Below are 25830 nucleotides of genomic sequence, written 5' to 3'. Positions count from 1 at the left end.
CTCTCGTGATGAAGGGCGGTGTAGGTAAGGCCAGAGGCGCCTTTCCCGTGTCACCACAGCTCAAAATATTTTAACTTATAAAGGGCGACATAAGTCCTGGGAGAGGAATAAACAGCAGGTCACCAATGAAACGAGGAAGGAAACACACACAATAGTATGGGAAACTCGCCACCTAATTATTAACCTTCGTTCCGAATAACTAAAGTCTGCAACGCGGTTTACCGTCAAAGCTCAACACGGAAAACAACCTTCCTGTAATCCAATAAGAATAACGCACCGCTGCGCAGAATCCATTCAAATCCCCCCTGAAAGGATAATACCTGCCATCTACTATCCTGGCCAGGTGAAGCACTAAGGGGGTTTTCTGGGACTTACATTTTGACAACCTATTCTCAGGGTAGATCAATGATCTCCCGAAACACTCACGATCAGCTGAGGCCTCATCATACTACACCAAACACAGCGCCATACACTGCTCAGTGGCTGTAGTTGGTACTGCACCCAATCCCATTCACCTGAAATAAAAGGCCAAGTGACTGATGAATGGGATGTCACAGGCCGATGAAGAATGGGAACTGATAAGAGACCCCCACCGATCTGACAACCTATCCTAAAAATAGGTCATTAATATCCAAAACCTGGACAACTGCTTTAAAGGGGATCTGTCATAAGATATGTACTGGCTGACCTGTTACATGTGCACTTGGCAGCTGAAGGCATCAGTGTTGGTCCCATGTTCATATGTGCCCGCATTTTTATATGCAAATTAGCCTCTAGGAGCAAAGGAGGCGTTGCTGTTACACTTAGAGACTCTGCTCTCTCTGCAACGGCCGCGCCCTCTGCACTTTGATCGACAGAGCCGGGGTGATGACATTTTTACTGCCTGGCCCTGTTGATCCAAGTGCAATGGGCACAGCAGTTGCAGAGAGAAAGGAGCCTCTAGGTGTAATGGCAACGCCCCGGTTGCTCCTAGAGACTTATTTGCATATATAAAAACATCACTGTTCTCAGTAATGCGGGCACATAGGAACATGGTACCAACACAGGTGTCTTCAGCTGCCAAGCGCACAAGTAACAGGTCAGCCAGTGTCATAGGGACAAATCTGCTGACAGGTGTGCTTTAAGGTAATATTAACTACACACCAAAATATTGCCATATTAAAAGATTTAATAGACCATTGGACATTTTTTTTCTTACACTAGATGGAAATTCTGGTAATAAAAAGGGGCACCTCTCTGGGGAATCTAAAGCCACAAATGCTGAAAATATACAATACACCCGGCCGGCACCCCCATAGAAATGCCTATTCTTGTCCCCAACTGCGGACAAGAATAGGACAAGTTCTATTTTATTTCGGAGCCGAGGACCAGAAGATCGGCGATGTGCTCCGGAAATGCGAATGCAGACAGCACACTGTGTGCTGTCCGCTTCCATTCCTGCCCCATAGAGAATGAATGGGTCCGCACCCGTTCCGCAATTTGCCGAACGGATGCGAACCCATTATTACGGACGTGTGAATGGAGCCTTACATACAGTCCCAGAAACATTTGCAATCAATTGCAGAAAGTATGGGCCATCCCTTTCAGAATACCATTAAGGAGGAGCAATGCTCTTTTGTGCACGGTACATTGCACAGATTCGGTGCAAAAATTAAAGTTCCCTTTAGGGTGCATTCAGACGACCGTATTTCTAGGTCCGCATCTGTTCCACAATTTTGCAGAACGTGTGCGGACCCAATCAATTCAAAGGAGCCAAAAAAGATGCGGACAGCATACCATGTGCCGTCCGCATCCGTAGTTCCATTCCTCGGCCCCACAAAAAATATAGAGCATGTTCTATTCTTGTCTGCAAAAATAGGCAATTCTATAAAAAAGGACTGGCCCTGTGCGTTCCGCAAAATGCGGGACGCACACAGGCAATATCCGTATTTTGCAGAACCACAAAACACTGTCTGAATGTAGCTTAAAAAGGATGGAGTTTGGACCAATTTGCATTAAAGAGGGATTTTCTGTGGGATTTCCTGACTCTAAAATGACCCCTCCCCTCTCCGGACATGTCTATTTCAATAAATACTTGTATTCCACATGAAATTACAATTCTGAAGGATCTATTCCTATGACTATGCTGTGCCATTCCTCTACTATTCCTGCTAGAAGTTTATGAATACATGTATAAGGTTACATTCACACTAATGTATTTTGTTTCCGTGCCTGTTCCGTTGTTTTTTTTAGCGGACAGCACACCATGTGCTATCCGCATCCGTATGTCCGTTCCGTAGCCCCGCAAAAAAATTCAACATGTCCTATTCTTGTCCGTTTAACGGACAAGGATAGGGATAGGCATTGTTACAATGGATCCGCAAGAGAAACAGATGCCATATGGACGTCATCTGTTTTTTTTGCGGATCCACAATTTGCAGACCACAAAATACATACAGTCGTGTGCATGAGGCCCAAGTTAGAGTTACTAGTTGGGATGTGTCCCTGCATGGTGTGACACTATCCCATCAATGCTGCCAGTGTCATACTGCAGGAATACTCCCCCGGCCCCAACTGGTTACACCCATTTGTACTTTTGCTTATAAATTTCTAAGAGGAATATCAGAGGAACAGCTCAGCAGAAAGGCAAAAGAAAAAAGGCTACAGAATTGTTATTGCATAGGGAATGCAAGTAGTTCTTAAAGGGCTTGTCCAGGATTGGGGACATTGGTGTAATAGTACTAGAGTGACATACATACAGTATTTCACACATGCATGTCCTACCTTTGCCACACATTTCTGAAGCCCCATTTTGATACAGCAAATTATTGTCCGGCAGAGACTATTTTTGTAAAATCAGTGACTTACCGGGTCCCTTGCAGGCCTCTTCTTCCGCTTCGCAGGGAGCCCAGTGACGTCACCGTCAGCCTTAGTCCTTATGCAGGGTGCACGGGTAGGGGTGGTAACTAGGCTGGCAGACATTGCGCTAAGCCATGCCTCTCCAGTCCGGTGACGTCACCGGGCATGGAGCTTTCTAATGAATGGAGGCAAATCACTATGCTACTTACAGGTGAAACTCGAAAAATTAGAATATCGTGCAAAAGTCCATTTATTTCAGTAATGCAAATTAAAAGGAATTACATTAATGCAGCTTAAAATTATAATTTTGTGAAAAGGTTCAATATTGTAGGCTCAAAGTGTCACACTCTAGTCAGCTAATTAGTCCGTACCCCCTGAGCAAAGGGTACCTCAAAACTGGGACTTTGGGGTTTCATAAGCTGTAAGCCATAGTCATCCAAATTATAACAAACAAGGCTTGAAATATCTCGCTTTGCATGTAATGAGTCTCATATGTTAGTTTCCCCTTTTAAGTTGCATTACTGAAATATAAGAAATTTGCATTTTATTCAAATTTTTCAAGTTTCACCTGTAGCATAGAAAACTCCTCCCATGGGAGAGACAGAGCTAGGAGTTTATAGGCGTAATAATGGGGGAGGAATATGTGCGGCTGGAGGCGGGATATGTACGAGGGGGGCAAATAGATGGAGGGGTGGACATTGTGCGTCAGAAGGATGAATGTGTATGAGGGGGGCAGATAGATGGAGCACTGGACGATCTGCGTCAGGAGGATGAATATGTATGAGGGGGCAGATAGATGGAGGAGTGGACGATGTGCGTCAGGAGGATGAATATGTATGAGGGGGGCAGGTAGATGGAGGAGGAGTGGACGTTGTGCATCAGGAGGCTGAATATGTATGAGGGGGGCAGATAGATGGAGGAGTGGACGATCTGCGTCAGGAGGCTGAATATGTATGAGCGGGGCAGATAGATGGAGGAGTGGACGATGTTCGGCAGGAGGCTGAATATGTATGAGGGGGCAGATAGATGGAGGAGTGGACGTTGTGCGTCAGGAGGGCTGAATATGTATGAGGGGGGCAGATAGATGGAGGAGTGGACGATGTGCGTCAGGAGGCTGAATATGTATGAGGGGGGCAGGTAGATGGAGGAGGAGTGGACGTTGTGCATCAGGAGGCTGAATATGTATGAGGGGGGCAGATAGATGGAGGAGTGGACGATCTGCGTCAGGAGGCTGAATATGTATGAGCGGGGCAGATAGATGGAGGAGTGGACGATGTTCGGCAGGAGGCTGAATATGTATGAGGGGGCAGATAGATGGAGGAGTGGACGTTGTGCGTCAAAAGGCTGAATATGTATGAGCGGGGCAGATAGATGGAGGAGTGGACGCTGTGCGTCAGGAGGATGAATATGTATGAGGGGGGGGCGGGTGCAGGAAGGAGTTGAAAGAAACCAGGAGATGCCACACTGCGCTGGGACCCACAGTGCAATGCGGCAGGAAATCCTCCCACACAAAAATCGATGTCAATCTGTTGGGGACTGTAATAGCCATGCAGCAGTGAAAAAAAAAAGGTAAAAACATCGGGGAACCTTTACTCGGCTAGTAATAGTGAGTAAACTATTTAAAAAAAAAAAAAAAAAATGTATTTTGATCCCGGACAACCCCTTTAAAACAGACATGTCTGTGATGATAAATGTATATCTGAGAATGTCCGAAAATACACATGAGGGGGAGTTCTGCCCACACCTGTCCGCCTGTGTTTATCACAGCTCTCTATATAATCACGGCTATTTTCGCAACGGGCTGGAGGAGTTACAAAAAAACATTAGCAATGCCAAGAGCTGTCAAAATAAACTTCCTTTCCTGTCATGTCCACAGTCTGATTGCCGATTTTACATGTCCTTCCTTTACACTTCCTCCACAAGAACAGAGCGGAAAAATAAACATAAAACACAGTTATTTATGCCGATGACACCAGGATGAAGGGAACCAAGATAAAACTGTCCAGGTTCCTAGGCTAAAAAGAGAAAGGCAATGGATTGGTACAGCCTGACATATTGGACATAATCTGCGTGGACGCGATGAATCTTGCAGTTGGGAGCTACATGTTTCCACCCACAGAATGACTGACTGTCAGTCACAGGCCTGTTTCACATCTGTGCTAAAACAGATCTGGTAGACTGTTCCGACTGGAAACAGCCTGCCGGATCCGTGAATACCAGGCTTCAATGCACTGCCTAGATACCGTCTGGCCCCATTCACTACCAGACAAATATGCTGAGAAGCGGCTGGATAAAAATCGCCTTATGCAGCGGTATTTGTCCTGTTGCTCCTCGGCATATTTGCCTGGTTGCGGTAGGATCTCCGCCTGTTATTATTATAAAGAATGGGGCCAGACGGTATCTAGGCAGCGCACGTTAGCGTACAATATTCAAGGACGCAGATCTCCTTAGCGCAAATGTAAAACAACCCATACTTAAGTACATTTATGAAACACTATTGGAGTATGTGGAGCCATTATGGGTAAATATCCATGGGACTGGCAATGGCGGCAAACTACTTAAAGAAGCACTCCCACAAATCCCACAACATTTTTTTATTCTCTGACCGGTTAGAAAGGTATAGAATGTAATCTTCTTACCAGAGACTGTATTTGTGAGTTATAACCTCCCTTCTGATCCTCAGCTGTGTCATGTGACCAACACTCTGACTCTAACTCACACAGAACAGGAAGTCAGTTACTTATCTATTCATTCCTATGAGACTGACATTGAGCCTCCCATAGGAATACATAGAGAAACTGACTTGTCCACACATGAGATGCGGTGTTACTTGCAAAATCAGAGTGTTGGTCACATGACACAGCTGAGGATCGGAAGGGAGGTTATAACTCACAAATGCAGTTACTGGTAAGAAAATGACCATTACTAATAGGTCAGAGAATAAAAAGTTTTGTGGAAGTGCTCCTGTAAGTTAAGTCACCTCACACAGCAGAACGGACAGAGGATGAAATGCTGCCAAGAAAAAAAAACGTTTTGTCGCAAGTGGCTTTTATGGTGCATATACTGTATATTTAAAAAAAGTGAGGTGACAAGGTTGGGGAGTAAGTGAGGCCAACGGGTCTCCCATATTTATCTTCATTTGTTCGTGTCTTCAGGCACAAATGAAGACTGAAATCTATGGCAGATAGACTCCTTAGAAGTGGTCACATTTACATGTGTAAATACATATGGGGTTAATATAGAGAACTGACACAGAATTTATTTTTTCAAAAGGACATCAATATAGGGAAGGATTCTTAGAACACTCAAATTATGCCTTACCCCAAGTGGTAGTAATGGTAGACTATGTCAGCATATAAAGAAGGGCTGGACACTAATCTAATAGCAAATGGTATATAGGGTTATAATTAACTTAAATATGAAGTTGAGTAATTGATTGAGAAAGGTTAAGCTTTATGGACTGGTGTCTATTTTCAACCTCTGCAACAATAATTACGGTACATTTAGGGTTGGGCCGGTCCAGCAGGGCATCACTGTCTCAATATGGCCCCATTTGGAGTTCCCTTTAGAACCATTAAGTTGCCAAAAGCTATTCTTTCTTTCAAATGACTGCTGATATGGCAGCCAAAGACACAGAGGTGTATACAGTAATCTGGGAGGAAGGTTAGGCAATATCCTAAATTGGAAGCTACATTTTACCAGGTTTCCCAGGAACATGTCAACAACCAAAAACCTGCCAGATGAATTCAAGACATAGAAATGCACTTATTCATTGAAAAATCAACTTATGTGGTTTGCCAAGATGCTACCATTTCATTTACAGATCCATTCATATATTAAATAAGACATCTCCAGCTAGCACCATCTGCAACCTACATGTTTACCGTTATGTTGCCCAGTGATATCTAGAAGACCGTGCCGTCAGGCGCCTTCAGTGCCATGCGGAAAGAAGACCACGAGACATAGATCTATTTTCCAGTTTACGGCTCGTCTTCAGTTTTCTTGAATGATACTCCACAAGGAGCGGCAGCCACTTTGTTCTAGCGATCATTGCCACACACACACGTGGACCCCTACTGATAATATTCTATAGGGCATTGAATTTTATGAAGGAGATAAAAGGCTTTACACCAAAACAAATGGCCTTAAAAAGTCGCACATTTTGGCACATGCATAGTTTCTGCAAACATTTGCAACCTTTTGCCGTTTTCTGACGCTCATGCCAACTTTCACCAAAAGTGAGTGGGGTGTATGGGTGAGTACTATATAGAGAGGGCCTGCCTTCCTGCACCCCAAAAAATGTACTATAATTTTGCCAGAAACCAATGTAAATAAGAGCTCAAGTCTGTGCCACCTCCCAGATTTATAAAGATATAAAATAAATTTCCCCCAACATTTCAGATCTCTGTGTTGGCGAGAAGTGGTTCAGAATATGAACTTTTTGAATGACCCTCATACAGTATAATAAATTACCTGGAAAAAAAAAGAAGACCTTCTACAGATGAAAAACGTAGATCTGATACTATATGGACTATTTCTTAGGAATCACTTTATTGAAGGCCTGGTGCCTTATGAATGGACGTTATATTGCTAGCCAGAAAAAAAAACTCAACTTGAGAAGAAAAAGTATGTCCATCCTGGACTGCTGATCACAACCTGCTCAGAGACTATACTACTTTAATAACCCCGGACACATTCCAATTATCGAGGCAACTATTAGGAAGGACTGTTCCAAGGAACGCTCCTGATAATTGCCCTGTGTAAAGGTGTCAAATCATTCATCGGCTGAAGGAATCACTGAAGTAGTCTCCCAAATAATAATTTCTGGGCAGCAGATTGTGCTGTCTTCTTCTGCTCAGAGACAACGATTCTCTATAGGGACGTGTGATCGCAGCAGTGATCCCTTGTTCTAATACAGCAGAGGTGATTGCTTCATGTAAATGCAGCTCTCACCTCCTCCGATAGGCAGGCAGTTTATCGGGAACAAACGATTCCTGATAATTGTCTGCAGTGTCAACCCATGTGTGAGGATAGTGGTGTAATAATATAGTAAACCATATAGCACAGCACGTGTTTTGCTGACACACACAGTCATTTTAGTTCAGCTGCATTTCAGGGACATGACATTCACTTGCCCCTTGGGAGTTTAAAACCGTTTCTAATCTGCTAATTTTCTGTTAGAAATAACTGAAATGGCACCAGACTGGCAGCCATTTCAGTAAGAGTTGTTGGTTTCCTAGGCAACCTGTCAGTCTATATAAACTGTATGCAGGAGTCCAATTTGTAGTAGTAAATTCAGAGAGAAAGAGAGCAGCAGAATAGAGAGCTATGGACAGCGAGACCCAATGTGTGTAGGACTCTAGACAGAACCTAAGATATATAGAGCCTAGATACTGCTCATTTAAGAAAGGTTTCATTTCAGTGTTAAACTCATTTTGTTAACATTTCATGCCCTATGTCTTGTCTGCCATTTTTCTGCAAATCTTTGAAAAACGCATCTTGTTATTACTGACATGTTCCATTAAAAATAACCATTTCTGTTTAATTGTCTGTTTCCTTTCGTTCTGAAATATTAACAGCTTGAGAATCCAACTTCCTTCAGGAGAGAATTGGTATATTCTAGTGTTATGGTTAATGGTAATTGTTTGACGACTGTATATGTATGGGGACTGCCCAATCAGATGTGGGTCATCTGAGAGGAGATTATTCAGTCCAGGAAAGTGACCAATAGGTCTTTGGCATAGAACCCAAGTGTCACAGTGCAATAGGTTATAGGCGATCGATAAGATATCGATCGGCAGAGAGCAAGTTGATGCTTAATTGACGGTAAATTGGCAATTACGGTATCAAAATCCCTGATCCTCAGGTTTAGTGTGCTTCTTTTTACAAACCTGGTGGCAGAAAATATAGGGTGTGGGGAGTTAATTCTTTGATTGATTCTCAGCACCCATATATTGTCACGGCCGTGTTACGCAGACAGGCTCTTTCCAGCAGGCGCCCGTTTTACCAGTAGCAACTGGAGGTGGTTGTGCCGGAGTTAGCTTGGCTGTGGGCGCGGTACGTGACACCATGCAACCTCTTCCCACACAGGGAAAAATTGAGGTCATGTGTGACTTGTGAAATGATAACGCCTCCATGATAAGAGTTACTCAGAAGGTCATAAACCTTATAAAAACAATTAATACCCACATCACGAGCAGGATTTATAGGACCTTTCTTCCAATGAGATCATAATATTGCATAATCTAAATAAAGCATTAACGAGTGAAACGGTTTCAAGAAATCTACAGTAAGTCCAGTTGTCTTGATTTATTCTTTACAGATATCATCAGACCACCACGGCCAATTCACAAACTGCCAATAAACCCTAAAAGCAAACAAATCTGGTCATAAATGTTATAAACTAAAGTAATCAGGTCTTCTACAGTTTAAAGTTTTGGACATTTGGTGGAAGATACCTTATAGGGAACCTGTCGCCAGAACGTCCCTATTGGGCTAATCTCATGTGCACACTGGTAACACTGCCACGGTTCCTACGCTGGTTTACTTGAAGTTCAAGCCATCTAATTCAAGTGGCAACAATTCCACACCTACAGTTGGTATACAATTGTGCATAAGATTTCATCAACCTTACTTCCCTTAATGAACTAGCCAGATAGGAGTTTGAAAAACTAAACGCTGTATTACACAGCCCGATGTGGCAGAATATTGTCGGGAGGGAAGCGTTCCCTCCGGGCAATCGCCTGCTCGCTAGTGGAGGAGACTGCTGCTATTACAGCATGGGGAGGAGCGATCGCTATGTCATCGCTCATGCTATAGAGTGGTTTGCCGACAGCAGAACGTTATAAGACGCCACAATCTGGCAATTTTTTAAGACATTATTTTTTTTACTATCATTTTTTAACATGTCAAAAGATTTGGATTGCCCGATGATCAAGTGTTTGCTCCTTCATCAGGCAACCGGCGGCAGTATAGATGAATGTTCGTTAGCGATTATCTGCCGAAAAATCGGCAGTGTAATACAGGCTTTACTGTTCCTTACAACAGAATTACAATGAACAGGTCATTCTTGGATTTGCAGTTCAATAGAAGTTGAAAAGTTGGAAGGTGTTTCAGCTTGGTTGACACATACAAGCTTGAAAAGGAAGTCTGGTTTTAAATTAAGCATACCACTACCTGTGCCGCGACATGTGATCAAACCTTTCCTGTGAAAATCCAGTCCTTCCTTTTATTTTTATGCAAATAGCAGTTTTGGTGCAATGTGGGTGGGACTACTCCGTTTGGTGCACCATCGATATGCCTAGGCCTCTCCCTCTTGTTTGACAGAGCTGGTAGAGGGGAAGTAAGGTGCACTGAACACTGTAGTCCCGCCCACGGGGCACCAAAAGCCTTATTTGCATAAAAATAAGCTTTTCTCAGGAATAGGCGGACAGATTTTCACAAGAAAGGTATGGTTACATTTCTGGGGAATCTGCCCTACATGGCGGTATGCTTACTTTGAAACTCATTTTGGAGGTGACAGAAATAAATTAATCAAGAACGTGATAGATAATAATAATACTGCAGCTAGACTTATATATCATATATATTATATAATTATGTTTTTCAAGAAAGACTGAGAACACGGTAACAAGAAGTGATCAATGACAGCAGTGAGTTCCTAGAATAATTTCCGGCCGGGCACCGCATAGGGACAGACTTGGCTCCCATCTCACACACAACTAATTGTTCAGCACATATAATGGACTATAATCTTCAGTGATGTCATGGCCTTTCGTGATATACTGACAAGCAACAAAACAGCACGCTCAACCCACGCTAGGAATGCGGAAAGATTGTAGCCGTTTTCAAGTCATTTATTCCATTACAACAAAAAGAAAGCCTGAATCACTCTTCTATGCTCTTGTATGAGTGATATGACACAATAGGCGACGTTTGAATTAAATCCTTAACAACCCAAGACATATGTGAATGACTGTGTCCTTCTAAAAGTAATTAGAAGTATACGTTACAGGCAATGCATGAAATATAAAATGCAAATGCCTACAGTATTCAAAGCATGAAACGCCTAAAGGGGTTGCCCACTTTCTAGCCAGTTGTGACAAATATGTGTATATTGTGACTAATAAAGCCTTTGTTAAAATTTTGTTCCATTTTCTATATTTTATAAGATATGCCCCGTTGTTTGCCAAGTCTTTTGTGCTGTCCACACACAAGTCTTGTCCATAAAATGGCTGCTGATGGAGGGTCATGTGATCAGGAAAATCACCTCCAAGTGAGGTCTCCGCTATTAAAAATACACTGAACCTGCACTTAAACTCCTAACAGAACAAGTGCAGATGGTAGGAGCAGCGTTATTCAAATGGAGGAGATATCACATGGAGGTGATCTGCCTGGTCACATGACCCTCCATCAGCAGCCATTATATGGACAGGACATCTGTGTGGACCACACAAGGGAGCATATTCCATGAAATAAAGAAAATGGTGCAGAATTTCAACAAAGGCTATACTAATAAGTGCCATATAATCATCTTACAAACACACTGGTCAACAGTAACCAATAAGTGGCCAACCCCTTTAATATCTCATACATTTTGCAATTTAAAATGCGTGTAACATTTATAATATACAAATGTATATATTTCCCAAAGTTCCCTCAGAATCTGAAAATTTAGCTGGGATTGTGGCCGAACCAATCCACCCTCTAACCCTAAAACCCCTGGCACTCAGTGTTCAAGAAAACCAAGATATAGGGCTGTAAAGGGTACAAACACTGTAGACCTGCTTTCGTGGTCCATGTGGTTGTGACTTGGAGGAAACGGGTCATAAAAGTAGGATGTTACCTGGAGCCAAGCCCCATGGTGTACACCAAGTGGATGCAACGTAAAAACAAAAACCCAACGTGAACACTTATCGATAGAAGATGACGGCATCCACGCAGGTAAAAAAAAAAAACTAAAAAAAATAATAAATTTTATTAGCACTTCTTTTTGACCCAAAAAGGGGTCTTTTAAGCATGCTTGAAATAAGATCTCTACATGGGAAATCTACTTGGAAATTATACATGGGAAGTATTATTTAAGTAATAACTTTTTTTGGGGTGAATTCTATTAAGGAAATGGGTTGGTCATCCATAATCTTATGGTATAGCCGCAAGAAAAAAAATGATAAAATAAAAATGTTTTCCTCTAATGGCAACATAAGCTTTATGTACAAGATCACTTAAAGAAGAGGCAAGGGTTAGATACTGGAAAACGCATCAGAAAAATAGTTCTTAATAGAGGGCTTGAAGGCACATCATCAATAAAAAATAAAACTCTGGGTCATCCCTATGCTCTTTCTTCAATGCAGATCGGATGAATTCTAGGACTGTCTCTGGGTAAGAAACATTGAGGGTCAGTTATTAAACCAAAATACGCTTATATTAGGCGTATTTCTGGCGCAGATTGCAATCTGCGACTTTTCCCCGCTCACGCCAGGTCTAAAAAAGTGGGCGTGCCGTGGGTCGGCAGGCCTGTCTCATTTACCATTTCCTACAGCTGTTTTGGGTGTAGAAAATGGTCTAAATGTAAGACAGAGCCTGCGCCTCTTCATAACTGTTGCGAATACACCGCCAGTGCAGGGCTTTAGTAAGACCGGCGTCTGATGCCGGTCTTAATAAATGTGCAGCATTGTCCCTATTGCCCATTCATTCAGTTACTTACAGAGCATATAGGCAGAGAGAACCCTACTGTGTAGAGTACAGTGGAGGTGACGGTACTGTCATGGAATGGATACTTGATGCTCTCGTCATTACAGAAAAAACCTCTCTGATACGGCTTTTTTGTGATCAACTTTAAAACGCCCAATGGTAAGCCAGCTGTTGGGGGAATGGAGACAATAAAAACAGTAAGACGTCTGGTTCACCAGAATGTCTGTTAATAGATAGAAAATGGTGACCAAAGCAGTGCCAAGGCAGGGATATCATGCAAATGCGGAGAGGTGAATAAAAAAAAAAAATCAAGGCATTTCTAAATACATTTTTGGGGGTATGTATTTCCCACATACTAGACCTTAGGTCTGTATTAAAGAATTGCTGTATATGCAAGGAAAAAACTGGATAATACTCAGGATCCGCCTGTAACTAAGATCTCGCACCGCCTCCATGGCTGCAGTGGTGACATCTCATCACTAACACGTGACCACTGCAGCCAATCACAGGTCTCTTTGGGTGCATCGCTGAGGCCAGTGACTGGGTGCAGCAGTCATGTGTCGACATGATGTTACAGATGCAGCCTAGGTAAATAGAGCTCGTATGGGATAACTGGAACAGTGGTCTGGGATCTGTCACGTAAGTCGTTACCAGTCCTATATTACAAGCAGATCCGAAGGGTTGTCTAAGGTCCTCCAGAAAACAGACCCAAAAAAAAAAAAAAAAGAAGAGCACAGCATAGTATGTAGCTGATCTGGCTCTTCCATTATTTTCATTGTTCCGCTCCTATTGTTGAAGTCAGACGTCCTCTTTTGGCATCGTTACTGTTAGAAGGTCTCTGCATTGACAATGAAATTGTTAATCGATTAACAATTTCAACTTGACCATCAATTTAACGATAAGGGCTCATGCACACAACTGTATTTTCGGTCCGCATCTGATCCATTCATTTCAATGGGGCCGCAAAAGCTGTGGACAGCATACCGCGTACAGTCTGCATCCGAAGGCTTTTTTCACGGCCCCAAATAAGGTAGAATCTGAAAGGACATTTCTACAGGAATAATAAAAAAAGAAATGGTGGCATGCACGTAGCCAGGATCTGTGTTTTGCGGATCCGCAATTTGCAGACCGCAAAACGGATGCGGTTGTGTGCATGCGGCTTAATACTCATGGGCGGTAAGGCTGATGTGAAAACATAACAGAATGAACCTTGAATTTTGCAAATTTAAATATATGGTTAAATGTAAAAGCTATCGGGACTTGGGTGGGGGGTTACGATGTAGTTAGGCGACAAGCATCAGTGAGAAGGTCTAAATAAAAAAAAAACACATGCAAAGCCAAAAGGGTTATGTTCAGACCTTAAACAGGGGGGGGGGGGGGGGGGGGGAAGCAGAAACACAAATGGGCTGAGAATACCGGGAAGTTATAGGAAGTATGAAGATAAGAGACGGCACTCACCGATAAGAGTCCAAATGTTACTTTATTCATCCATATAGGTACGGACCCAAAAACAGGCAGTAAGGGGCAGGCAGTGGAGGCCTGAAAAAGCTTAACTCCACACGAAACAGCCATCGCCTTTTATGCCTGTGTAGCGTCCTGCACCCTTACTGCCTGTTTTGGGGTCCGTACCTATATGGATGAATAAAGTAACATTTGGACTCTTATCGGTGAGTGCCGTCTCTTACCTTCATACTTCTTGTTCATTTGCTCTGGCGAGACTGAGCACCGCTGAGATCCTTTGGCAGTTCACAGTGTCACTGCTGCGGAGTGCGTTTTCCCGGACGCCGCGGAGGAAAGTTGGGGCAGTTCCGTTAAACCTGTTTATCTCCCCGTGTATACCGGGAAGCTATGACAGAGACAAGCTTTACATATGCGTGTATATTTTACCTTACAGTCTCATGCAAACATCCATATTTGTTATCCATGTGCTATATTTTTTGGGGATAGCACACTGACCCATTCATTTCTATGGGTTCATGCAGACATCCGCATTTTTTGGGGATCTGTGTGGCTGTTCCACAAATTACAGAGCAGGTCCTATTATTGTCCACAGGCCTTAACAAAAAAATACAGAAAACACCACAAAAGCTACGCGGATTTTGTAGATCTGTTTTGTGAATCGAAATACGATTGTGTGCATGAGGCATAAAAGATTTTTTAAAAACCTCTTAGGCTACCAACAGAGCACCACATAAATATATTAAGACCGGCATATTAGACACCAGTCTTAAAAAAAAGCCCCTGCTCTGGCGGTGGATCGCCGAAGTTATGTAGAGGCACAGGCCTCTACATACGGTGACTTCGGCACATCCAGCGCCACTTCTAAATGTAAACCAGCTTCCAAGCTCACATTTAGACCATTTTCTACTCCTAAACCAGGCGTAGAAAATTGGCAGACAGCCAATCTCGCACCTTATACGGTCACCAAGCCAGCTCGTGACATGCGACTTACTTCATGAGCTACGCACAGTTTATCTTCAACCTGTGGGAGAATAGTTTAGCTCCAAAACTGGCCATAGACGTTAGATATTAGTTGGCGTATCTGCTGAGTCTAAGGGATCATGCCCAAGGGCTCCTTACCCGTGCTGCAGACAGCAAATTACAGTCCACAATGAACAGTCCACAGCAGTTTGTACGCCGTGGTGTGGATGCAGTCCACTGACTTGAACGGGTCCGCGATCTGAACAATACAGCAAAAGATAGGACATGTCTTATCTTTTGCGGTGCGGAGGCACGGACTCGAAAGCCCACGGAAGCACTACGAAGTGCTTTAGTGGGCTTCTGATCCGTGCCTCAGTTCCGCAAAAGAAACAACATGTCTTATCTTTGGCCGTATCTTGCGGATCGCAGACCTATTCAAGTCAATGGGTCTGCATCCACACCACGGAGTGCACACAACTGGTGCCCGAAGATTGCAGACCCACTGATTGTGGTCCGCAATACGGGCACAGAGCCCTTACGTTCATCTGCATGAACCCTAAGGCTAGGTTCACATACCCCCTGGGAATTATGCCTGGCAGGAGCATTTCCAAAGTATCAATAAAAGTATGTTTTTTTTTATACAGTTGTATTAAAAAGTATAGTAGACACTTTTCAAATAGCTAAAAAGGCAAAATGTGATGTGACCTAGCCTAATGTGTAAAGAGTCAATTCAATAATTTTCAAACACTTTTCTGGCGAAATGATCGAGCACGCTTTATTTTTTATCATTGTACCCTATGGATTTGAGCTACCAACCTCCTCACCTCTACTTAGTGGAGTCATTTGAGACTAAATGGTTGATTGGGGTAAACTGCCTAAAGGTGGCAATACTCATTGGATCCATGTTGACCAAACCCACCGATTTTGGCTTACATATGCTTATGGGGGCTCCCACTTCTCCCCAACAGGTAATGTTGGGGGAGATAGAGATCAGCAGCTTTGTCCCTTCTCTCCATTGACTACCTATGCATATGCTCAGGCAACAGTTATCCCATGTGTATGGCCAGCTCAAGGCTCCAGTCACACTTTCGTTATGGTTTCCGTTAACAATGTAAACCACGAAGCATAATTGGATTAGTCAAATGCTGGATTCTGCCAGTGGCAGATTGACTTACAACAGGGTCCATCACTTTCTATGGTTTGAAATTTTTACTCCGCTGATTGGTTGCGGTGGCGGGGGGCTCAGACGAACATTTTTCCTTCCAGAAAACCCCTCTAAATGGTGTTATCAAGCAACACATCTCTACCAACCGGTCTATCACAAAGTAATTAATTTTCTTTGATCTTATAGGGGTATTTCCATTTCAGATATTGATGGCATATCATTAGAATAGGCCATGAATACCAGATAGCTGCGGGTCCCACACCTATCTTCAGAACGAGCCCCCCGAAGGCGAGCACACCATGCAAGTGTGACCACCCTACATTCACTGTATGGGAGCTCCAAAAATACATGAGCACTGACTCACCCATGTCCGGCAGTCCCAAAGCGCAGTGGTCGTGCACGAGCGGTGCGCTCTCCATTAACCACTATGGGACTTCCAAAAATAAGAGAGCATGTTTGCGCGGCTATTTTCGTAACTCCCATGCGTGGTGTACTCTCCTTTACTTCGGGGACCCTTAGGCCTCTTTCACACGAACGATGCGGATTGGCTCAGGATGCGTTCAGTGAAACTCACACCATTATGCAAGCAAGTTCAGTCAATTTTGTCTGCGATTACGTTGAGTTCAGTTTCTTCTGTGAGGGTGCAATGCGCTTTGATGCGTTTTTCACGCGCATGATAAAAAAAAATGAAGGTTTGCAAACATCTCTTAGCAACCATGAGTTAAAAACTGAAATAAATGGGTCAGGATTCAGTGCGGGTGCTTTGCGTTCACGTCACGCATTGCACCCACGTGGAAATCTCTCTTGTGTGAAAGGGGCCTTACTGGAGGTGGGAAACGCACATCTCTGAATTTGATGTCAGTCTACAGATATACCATCAATGGACCAGATGGGCAAACCAATTAAAATTTTAGTATCTATAGTCTAATCCCTTCAAATTTCTATTGCTGTAAGGGCTCATTTCACCACCGGCATGTACAGTATAATGGATATTTGCTACCCAGAAGTCAAGGGTAACACTAACGTTTCATCTCAGCGCAGACCTGGCGTTATTATCAATGCTGATATTTACCCAGACTTCATGCAATCAGAATCCAAACACCATTACCCGCAGCACTTGTTCCATGTCACAGAGGCATGGCTGCCACATTACATTTTGGAACATTTCCCCTGATGCTCATTAACACCACAGCCGTGTATTTAGACGTGAAGCAGAACATGTCCAGAATACATATGAAACACTGAAGACGTTTCTGTCAGCTACTGTTAAACAGACCTCTCTCAGAAGAGCTAATATTTATAAGAAGCAATGTGCCGGGAACCTCTCGGAAAAAATGTGCATAAATTATAACCCTGAGTCTAAGGATTCTAGCTCTACCATGCAAGATACACAAGCACAGTAGTCAATGCAACTTTTGCCAACTTATTTGCTTGAAGTTGCTGTCACACCAAAGTTTTTGGTTGTCTTTTTCTGCACTTTTAGTTGTGTTATTTTCTTATTTTTTTGCGTTAAATACTCCAGTCCAGATGATCGCTAAAGGTCTATAGAAAATATGAAACACAGGACAAGTGTTTGTTTTCTGCTACTGGCAATTTTGCTTATTAGATGTCATCTTTGTCTTTCTGCCTTCTTTTCCCAAAACAGAGCATGCCATAGTTCTGGTGTTTTTTTTTACTATAGAAAAAAAAAAAAAAAAAAAAAGCCCAAAATCCCTTGCTTCCCTTCACACAGCATTGAATTAAGTTGCTGGATACAATTATGGCAGCATGCAGCCACCACTAGGGGGAGCTCACTGAAGACACATCCCTTATTGAGTTCCATGCTGCATAAATAGGTCTTAACCAAAGAACGACTGGTATTCACAACCTGTCTGAGGATCTGATGGACATTCCCATCAGGATGATCTTCCCTGTCGACATCAAGGACACTCCACCTCTCAAGGTGAAGAATGTCTCTGCTGTCTAGTGATTTCTCTCGTTAGGGAGGCTGTGTAAATATCGCTAATAATGTTATGACCGCACAACTGATAAGGATCTGCAATAAACATTATGGCGATTGTCTATAGATCTTCCTCTTCATCCACACTGGCCAATTATCCAACAGCTTGGAAACGTCCTTTGGCCGCAGGTTCCCTGCCAGCCCATAAGCAGTTCAAGGGCTGTTCCCCATTTGCAAATATTAAACTGCTATAAATGGCAAAGTATAGTTTGCAGATGGGAATGCAGGGCAAATAAGAGGAGTCTGAAATTCCCATGTCTGCTCCTTATGTTTAAAGATGATCTGCTTCTTTGGAGTAATTCAGTTAGTCAGTAGTCTTATGCTAAGGAGCTATTTCTGCAGGTCCTTATGAAATAAAATATGTAAAATGTTAATGCATATACTGGAATGTAATGTCATAACATGTGGTTTACTAAATACATTGTCACAGATGAGTGGTTTTTATGCAGTCACAGCTTCACATGAAGAAGGAAGCTGCTGGCCAGACATTCAGAATGTGGCTGCCAACTTCAGCTTTTGAAAAGTATGATCACCTTCTTCATGCAAAGCTTCATGGATGGTGAACTGTGAAACTCGCCACATTTGTCACAACAGTGTGGTAAAAGCCGAGTGTTAGCCAATGCGGCCACCATGACAGCTCCTGCAGGGTCAAAAGCATATATTTATTTATTTTATGCACTTATATAGCGCTACTATATTCCACAGCGCTTTACAGACATTAGCAGCCAACTGTCCCCAATGAGGCTCACAATCTAAGGTCTCTATCAGTAGGTCTTTGGAGTGTGGGAGGAAACCCGTGCAAACACGTGACCAAATGCCATCACAAAATCTTACTTTTGAGAAACATTTGCCTGCTGGCAGGAACCGTTCCCACCTGGGCACAAAGCATACGTTCCTTGGATGGACTGTTGATACAGAAGCTTTACTGAAGCCTAAGAAATGGCCAAACAATATTTTGAAGAATATGACAAACTATGGACATATTTAATAGGAAAAAATGTCTCCAAGCTCCACAAAGTTATCTCTACAGGCTTGAGGCAGTCTCACAACTATGGGCTGGTCAGATGATACCCTAACATGGTGGTAGACAAAAGGTAACAGACTGGAACCCGTGCAAGTTGAAAAAACTAAAGCTTTAGCAGAAAAATATTGGACAATGAAGGCTGAAGAAAGGAAGAACAAGGGGCAGCTTAAAGTTCCTTGCAGCTCCATTACAACTGTGGCTCCAAGGCTGTCTTCACTGGACTTCTGGTCCCCGTCTGTCAACTTCCACACAGAATGGCTTGAATGCACCAATGCAGTCAATGACTGGCCTCAGCAGTGATGTGTCCCCTAGCAGCACATAACAGAAATGAGTGATCTGGACTATACTATTCATGTAGTACTGCACTCATTAGCACTTGGGGGACCTGACAGATTACCTTTAAGAATAGTGGGTTCCTGGCGCTCCAACAGATCCCATTTCTTCTCCTAACCTAGTTTATTGGAATATTGCTTCAAGTAACTGAGGTCTAAATAAAAGAAGCCACTTAAGGGACCTCACATGTCAAAACTGTAGTTATTGGATTCTTAATGCTTCACGTAACCCATCACAAGATCAGAGCACTGTGGAAAGTTCACCACCACCACCCAGTTCTGGAACTCGGCAACAGCTGCTTTCTAACAAAGCTTAAAATTAGCCACCAACAATCTTGTAGTCTGCAATCTGATATAAGAAAAGTGAGGGCTAGTATGCCCTGACAGGGTCTACCAAAAGTGTAAAACTTGAATACAGTTATATACAGTTGTCAAAAGACAAATCGCAATTGGAATCAAACGCATAGTGATTTCGGAAGAAAGGTGGACGCATAACAGGAAGTGAGAACAGATGATCACCACCAAGTCTGAGGAAGTATGGAACCAACTTTCCCAAAACTTCTTGAGAAATTTTCAATGTAAACAATCCAATGAAATCCAAAGCTGCCGGGTATATTGTTCCCTTTGGAGGTGTATGGTGTCAGAGTTACCAGTTTTACAGCTGAAACAAAATGATCAAAAATGTCCAAAGATGTAGCCGAGACACCTTCTGGCTGGTCTTTCAGCAGGGGCGTTGCATGGAATCTGGCTTGTAAGTCTCAACTATACAACATACATATCAATGTCGGAGGGCCCTTTTAAACTGCACGAGGATTGGGCCAATTATTGTAAAGGAACATCCCTATGAATACTCATTTTAATAACCGATCCATGTAACGGTGCCACTGATCACCTGGCAAAAGATGGTCAGGTAATCATCTCTTTCATGCAGCTCCTAAATCGTTGTTTGTCAGCTGCCCATTGACATGTGCCAACAACATGAGAAGTGAATGGGGAGTGTTACAAACGATCATGGTAATAATCGTTCATTTCATTTTCACTTTGCTTCGCGACCATGTGAAAGGCTCTTTAAGGGTCCATTCACACGTCCGCAAAATGGGTCCGCATCCGTTCCGCAATTTTGCGGAACAGGTGCAGATCCATTCATTTTCAAATGGGACCGGAATGTGTTCTCCAGCATCCGCACTTCCGGGTCCGCCCAAAAAATAGAACATGTCCTATTCTTTTTCGCAATTGTGGACAAGAAAAGGCATTTTCTATGAGTGACGGCGATGTGCGGTCTGCAAAATGTAGAACGCACATTGTCGGTGTCCGTGTTTTGCGGATCCGCAAAACACATATGGACGTGTGAATGGACCCTAACTCAGCACTGACTCATTATTGACCCAACCCACAATTTATTATAAAAAGGGAAATAAGGTCACAGTTGGCACAGCTTGTTCCTGTTTTGGAAAAGAAAATGTCACAATTCCAAAATGTAGATAATGTTGTAATTAAAACCTTTAGCCTGAGCTCTGTAACACTCATACATAGTCACACACACGCACCAAATTAATGACAGTGTTTACGTAGTGCCAGAACAATTCCCCTTTCAGTACAGCAAAATGATCCACTACTGCAAATATACTATTACATGGATGCTCCATGCATGCTACTATATAGATGCATGTGTGAAATACACAAAAGCCTGTACTAGTGTGTCGGGGGTGACACTAGGGAGGCTCGTTCCCATCGAGGCTCGCTATTGGCTGGCCCCCCAATCGCTGGATGTTTTGATCAGTGCGACGTGGGAGTTGCAGCGGCAGCCATGCGGGCATCAGTAGTGATGGGGGTGCCAGGGAGCGAGATAAGTATAACCAGTGTGAGGAGCCCAGGCATTCTGGGGGTTGGATAACCGCTTAAAGCAATGACTGTGCCAAGCTATTAAAACCTTCATACAGTATTCTGGTGCCCACTAAGCAAAGTAGGTGCCAGGAAGGTTTTCCTAATGTATACCCCAGACGGCAAAGAAAAAAGGGGGGTCAGTCAGCACATCCCAATGCGCAGGTGCACGCTGCCATGGCTAGAAACAAACAAAAAAAAAAAAAAAGAACAATGCAACAGCACTCTGCAAACCAGATAAAGTACAATAATGCCATAGTAATAGAAAATATTCTGGTGCTAATGCTACGCCTATTTTGTAAAATGGAGATTCTTGGCAAATAAATTTTGTAAAAAGATACCCAGACTACATTCCCATTAATATACTGAGGTTGTAGACAAAAAGAAAGAGAAGGCGCTCATAGGGTGAATATGTAGAGGATTATTTCCCTTTTCAGACGAGAGGTAATATGCTCACCTGTTCGAGTTGCACCAATTGGGTGCAACTGCAATGAGAGCTGAGTGCCCGTGAGGGTTGGTTGGTGCCGCCGGCTGTCCAAACTCCCTTCGGTCGGTGCCGAACCGCCGAATGGGTGAGTACAGGAACTGTAGGTTTGGTGGACCAAGGAAGTCCAAGAAAAACGGACAGAGTAAAGGGCGCAAATCCACAACCAATGGTAGAAAACAAATGGTTTATTCAGGACTGGTTTATTCAGGACTGGTTTATAAGTCCTGAATAAACCAGTCCTGAATAAACCAATTTTTTTCTACCATTGGTTGTGGATTTGCGCCCTTTACTCTGTCCGTTTTTCTTGGACTTCCTTGGTCCACCAAACCTACATTAATATACTGAAGAAACCCTGTAGTTTCGTACTCCCGACCTCTCCGTGCCATGTATAAGGCCTAATTCACACAACCATGGATCCATTGATTTTAGTATATTTATACAGTTTTGACCATGTGTCAGTGGAAAAACCAGAGACTTGCACTGTTTTGGTCCTTGATACGGACGGAACATGCCCATTGAAGTCTATTGGTACGTGAAAACTACTGATACAATGCTAAAGGCATCCATGTGCTGTCAGTGGTCTTCATGGATCATTGGTGGGAGATGCTCCAGAAATTAATTTTCAGCTTAGGCTACTTTCACACTAGCGTTCGGGCGGATCCGTTCTGAACGGATCCGCCCATAATAATGCAGACGGAGGCTCCGTTCAGAACGGATCCGTCTGCATTATATTAGCTAAAAAAAGCTAAGTGTGAAAATAGCCTGGGACGGATCCGTCCAGACTTTCAATGTAAAGTCAATGGGGGACGGATCCGCTTGAAGATTGAGCCACATTGTGGCATCTTCAAACGGATCCGTCCCCATTGACTTACATTGAAAGTCTGGACGGATCCGCACGGATCCGCACGCCTCCGAACGGCCAGGCGGACACCCGAACGCTGCAAGCAGCGTTCAGCTGTCCGCCTGTCCGTGCGGAGGCGAGCGGAGCAGAGGCTGAACGCCACCAGACTGATGCAGTCTGAGCGGATCCGCCTCCATTCAGACTGCATCAGGGCTGGACGGCTGCGTTCGGGTCCGCTCGTGAGCTCCTTCAAACGGAGCTCACGAACGGAAACCCGAACGCTAGTGTGAAAGCAGCCTTAGCAGTGTATTTGGAAAACGGATGACACAGGGCAAAAAATGGACACCTGGACCAAAAGCGATTTCTCTACATTTTCGCAGATAAACCACTCGCCACCTTGTCATGGATGTTATCATGGACACGGGCATGTGAGCCTAAAGGGCTGTATAAGACATTGAGAAAAATCTAACAAACCATTGTACAAATGAGCGATCTTTAAACTGTGAGATATTTTCCAGCGATCACAACGGTGTTCAATTCTCGCTGAATCTCAATTTCAGCATGCGTAAAATGAACGCTCAGCGAGCGCATAACTGATCCGCTCGTTGCAAGATCAAACTGTAGGCGTGGTGTTGAGTAGTGGGCATACCACCTCAATCAGTTATAGTCTTTATAATACATGCATAACATGAATAATGATCGAATTAACAATTTTTAAAAGGACCGTTGCTCTGTCCAATACAACTACCTGTAAACCCCAACAAGTCACTAACTATTCGATTGGCATCAATACGAAATCTGCTACTCTAATACAGCCCTAAGGCATAACACAACACTGGCTCTTTTATACATTGGGAAACGCAGGTTTTGATGGCCCAAGTGCAAATAAAAAAAAGCACCGCCACAAGGTGCACTGCTAACATCAGAATGGAGAAAAATGGAGAGAAAAAAAAAAAAAAAACAACTAAGAAAATAATGATGAACGCTGTATGTTAACCAGTACAACTAGATTCTCATTAGCAAGTAGATCAAATACAAACACTTAAAAAAGCTGTATATCTGTATACAAGTGCTTTCCAACCAGCCAGCAATAATGAGTATGGCACACCCTCATTGTCCTCATCGCTTTGGTTTGGTCCCATGCATGTATGTCACCAATGTCCCGTATCACTGTATAACTAGGTAAATTTTTCATTTCAACCACTAGAAAACCTGGCAGACCACCAATGTGGCCACCATACTGCACCTTCACAGGTTGTCACCTAACTTTCCCATAAGCAAACTGAAAAAAAAGAAATTTCAAGGACATATCTAGTTGTGATTTTAATTCTTTTTAGGATCAAATTCTAGTCCTAGTAAATTTTATGGAGAAGCACCAGTTCAGAAAAGGTGAAGCCCACCATGTCTCTGAACAGGCCTCCATTACAGCAGCTCCTGTTATCTGCAGGCTCTTATTACTGCTTTACTCCGTTCTATATTCAGTTTACACTCGAAGGTCTCTTTTATGCCTCCATTACTCAGCAGATTTCCTCACAGACTGAAGGGCTGCACTGTAAATACCTCATTAGACCGCAGTCACAGCTCGGGATATTAGGGGCAGCTCTGCCACAGTACCACCGTATTTAGCTTTAAGTGCTGGCAGGAACGACAGCTGCTGTACGGCTCAATCTGACTGGAAAATCTAATGGAGATCACTCCCCAGGCACAATCAGCTGTTTAAAAGGGTTGGACACCCTCATCATTCAGAATCAGAATAACCTAGCAAATGCCATAACATTCTATGATGGAAATACCCCTTTAAATGATCTTGTCGACGAATCATTTAAAGGGACGAGCTGCCTGTTGGTCCTTGTTCAGTCTGGCTGTCCAATAGTTGCTGCTGTGCACATTAGGGTTAGTCCCCCTTCACAGAGGATCCTAGAAACTGGTTACGGATCGAAAAACCAAAATGGCTTCAGTGACTTGCCATTGGTAACCAATCAGATTGCAACTTTCATTTTTTAAAGGGCACCTGAAAAATAAGAGTTTTAAGACGACTGGTTGATAGTCATTTTTCTACATCTCACATGTGTGCAATATAATACCTGCCATCATATTAAGATGTCTGTCACGGAGAGTGCACCTCTTTAAAAAGGGGTTGCCTTGACATGTTCATTTTGGTACATATTTGTATTCCACATGAAATAATTCAGAAGAATTTTATTATATGTTTTCTTAACTCTGCATTGTGTTATTCCTTCTAGAAATGTATGAATACACTGATGACCAGGTGTTACCAGCTGGGTGTGTGTCCCTATTGTCAAACCCATGTGACAAGGGGAATGGCACCAGACAGTTGTCAATTTGTCCTTAAAGGGGTTCTCCGTGCTTTGAATATTGATGACTTATCCTCAGGATGGGTCATCAATATCAGATCGGTGGGAGTCCGACACCCAGCACACCCGCTGATCAGCTGTATGAAGGGAAGGCGTGCATGCAGTCTCCCTTCTCACTACCTGCGCGCTGCTTCTATGTCTATGGAAGGAAGAGAGAAAGGATACAGCACATGCGCCTTCCCTTCATACAGCTGATCGGCGGGGGCGGCCGACACTCACCGAACTGAAATTGATTACCTATCCTGAGGAGGTCTTAATGAAAAACTCGGACACCAACCGAGGCAAAATGGCCTTCTCCACAGTTCTGAAACAAAGTAGGATACTGACCTAGCGCTGAACACGGGCAACACACAATTTATTGGGACTATTTATAACTGCTGACAAAATAACGTCCGGGTAAGTGATCGCGGACTGCGGAGTCCGGCAGATAACCACACTAACAGAATCAACAACATGTGGACAAAGTAGATACTAATCCTGTCACTCACAAAAACCATCTCGCTGCATCTGGGGCACGCAGACATATCTGCCTTGTTGTACTGTAAATGATCTGCTGGCTGCAGACTATTACATCTCCAAATTGCGGAACGGGTGCGGACACATTCATTTTCTATGGGGACGAAATGGATGCGGAGAGCAATTGCGGACAAGAATAGGCATTTCTATGGGGGTGCCGGTCGGGTGTATTGCGGATCCGCAATGCACTATGGACGTCTGAATGGAGCCTAAAAGGTCTTGTCCTGGAATTTTTGTAAAGGCTGTGAACACCTTCAA

At 43.3% G+C, this 25830-nt stretch overlaps 1 protein-coding gene across 2 annotated transcripts in view; it reads right to left on the bottom strand.

The window, feature by feature from the left end:
• PLPP1 (phospholipid phosphatase 1) overlaps positions 1–25830 on the bottom strand; it is an 80273-nt gene that overhangs the window by 37519 nt on the left and 16924 nt on the right. The window contains exon 2 of one of the 2 annotated variants that reach the window (XM_044276230.1): positions 12545–12699. The exons of the other annotated variant lie outside the window; for it this stretch is intronic. Within the exon in view, the coding sequence (XP_044132165.1) occupies positions 12545–12699 (155 nt within the window). The remainder of the gene's footprint in view (positions 1–12544; positions 12700–25830) is intronic. 2 annotated transcript variants of the gene reach the window in all.

Source organism: Bufo gargarizans, chromosome 1, assembly GCF_014858855.1.
Source record: "Bufo gargarizans isolate SCDJY-AF-19 chromosome 1, ASM1485885v1, whole genome shotgun sequence".
In the NCBI taxonomy this organism is placed as follows: domain Eukaryota; kingdom Metazoa; phylum Chordata; class Amphibia; order Anura; family Bufonidae; genus Bufo; species Bufo gargarizans.
The sequence above is the reverse complement of the archived record's forward strand: the minus strand, read 5'-3'. Positions and strand labels throughout refer to the sequence as shown.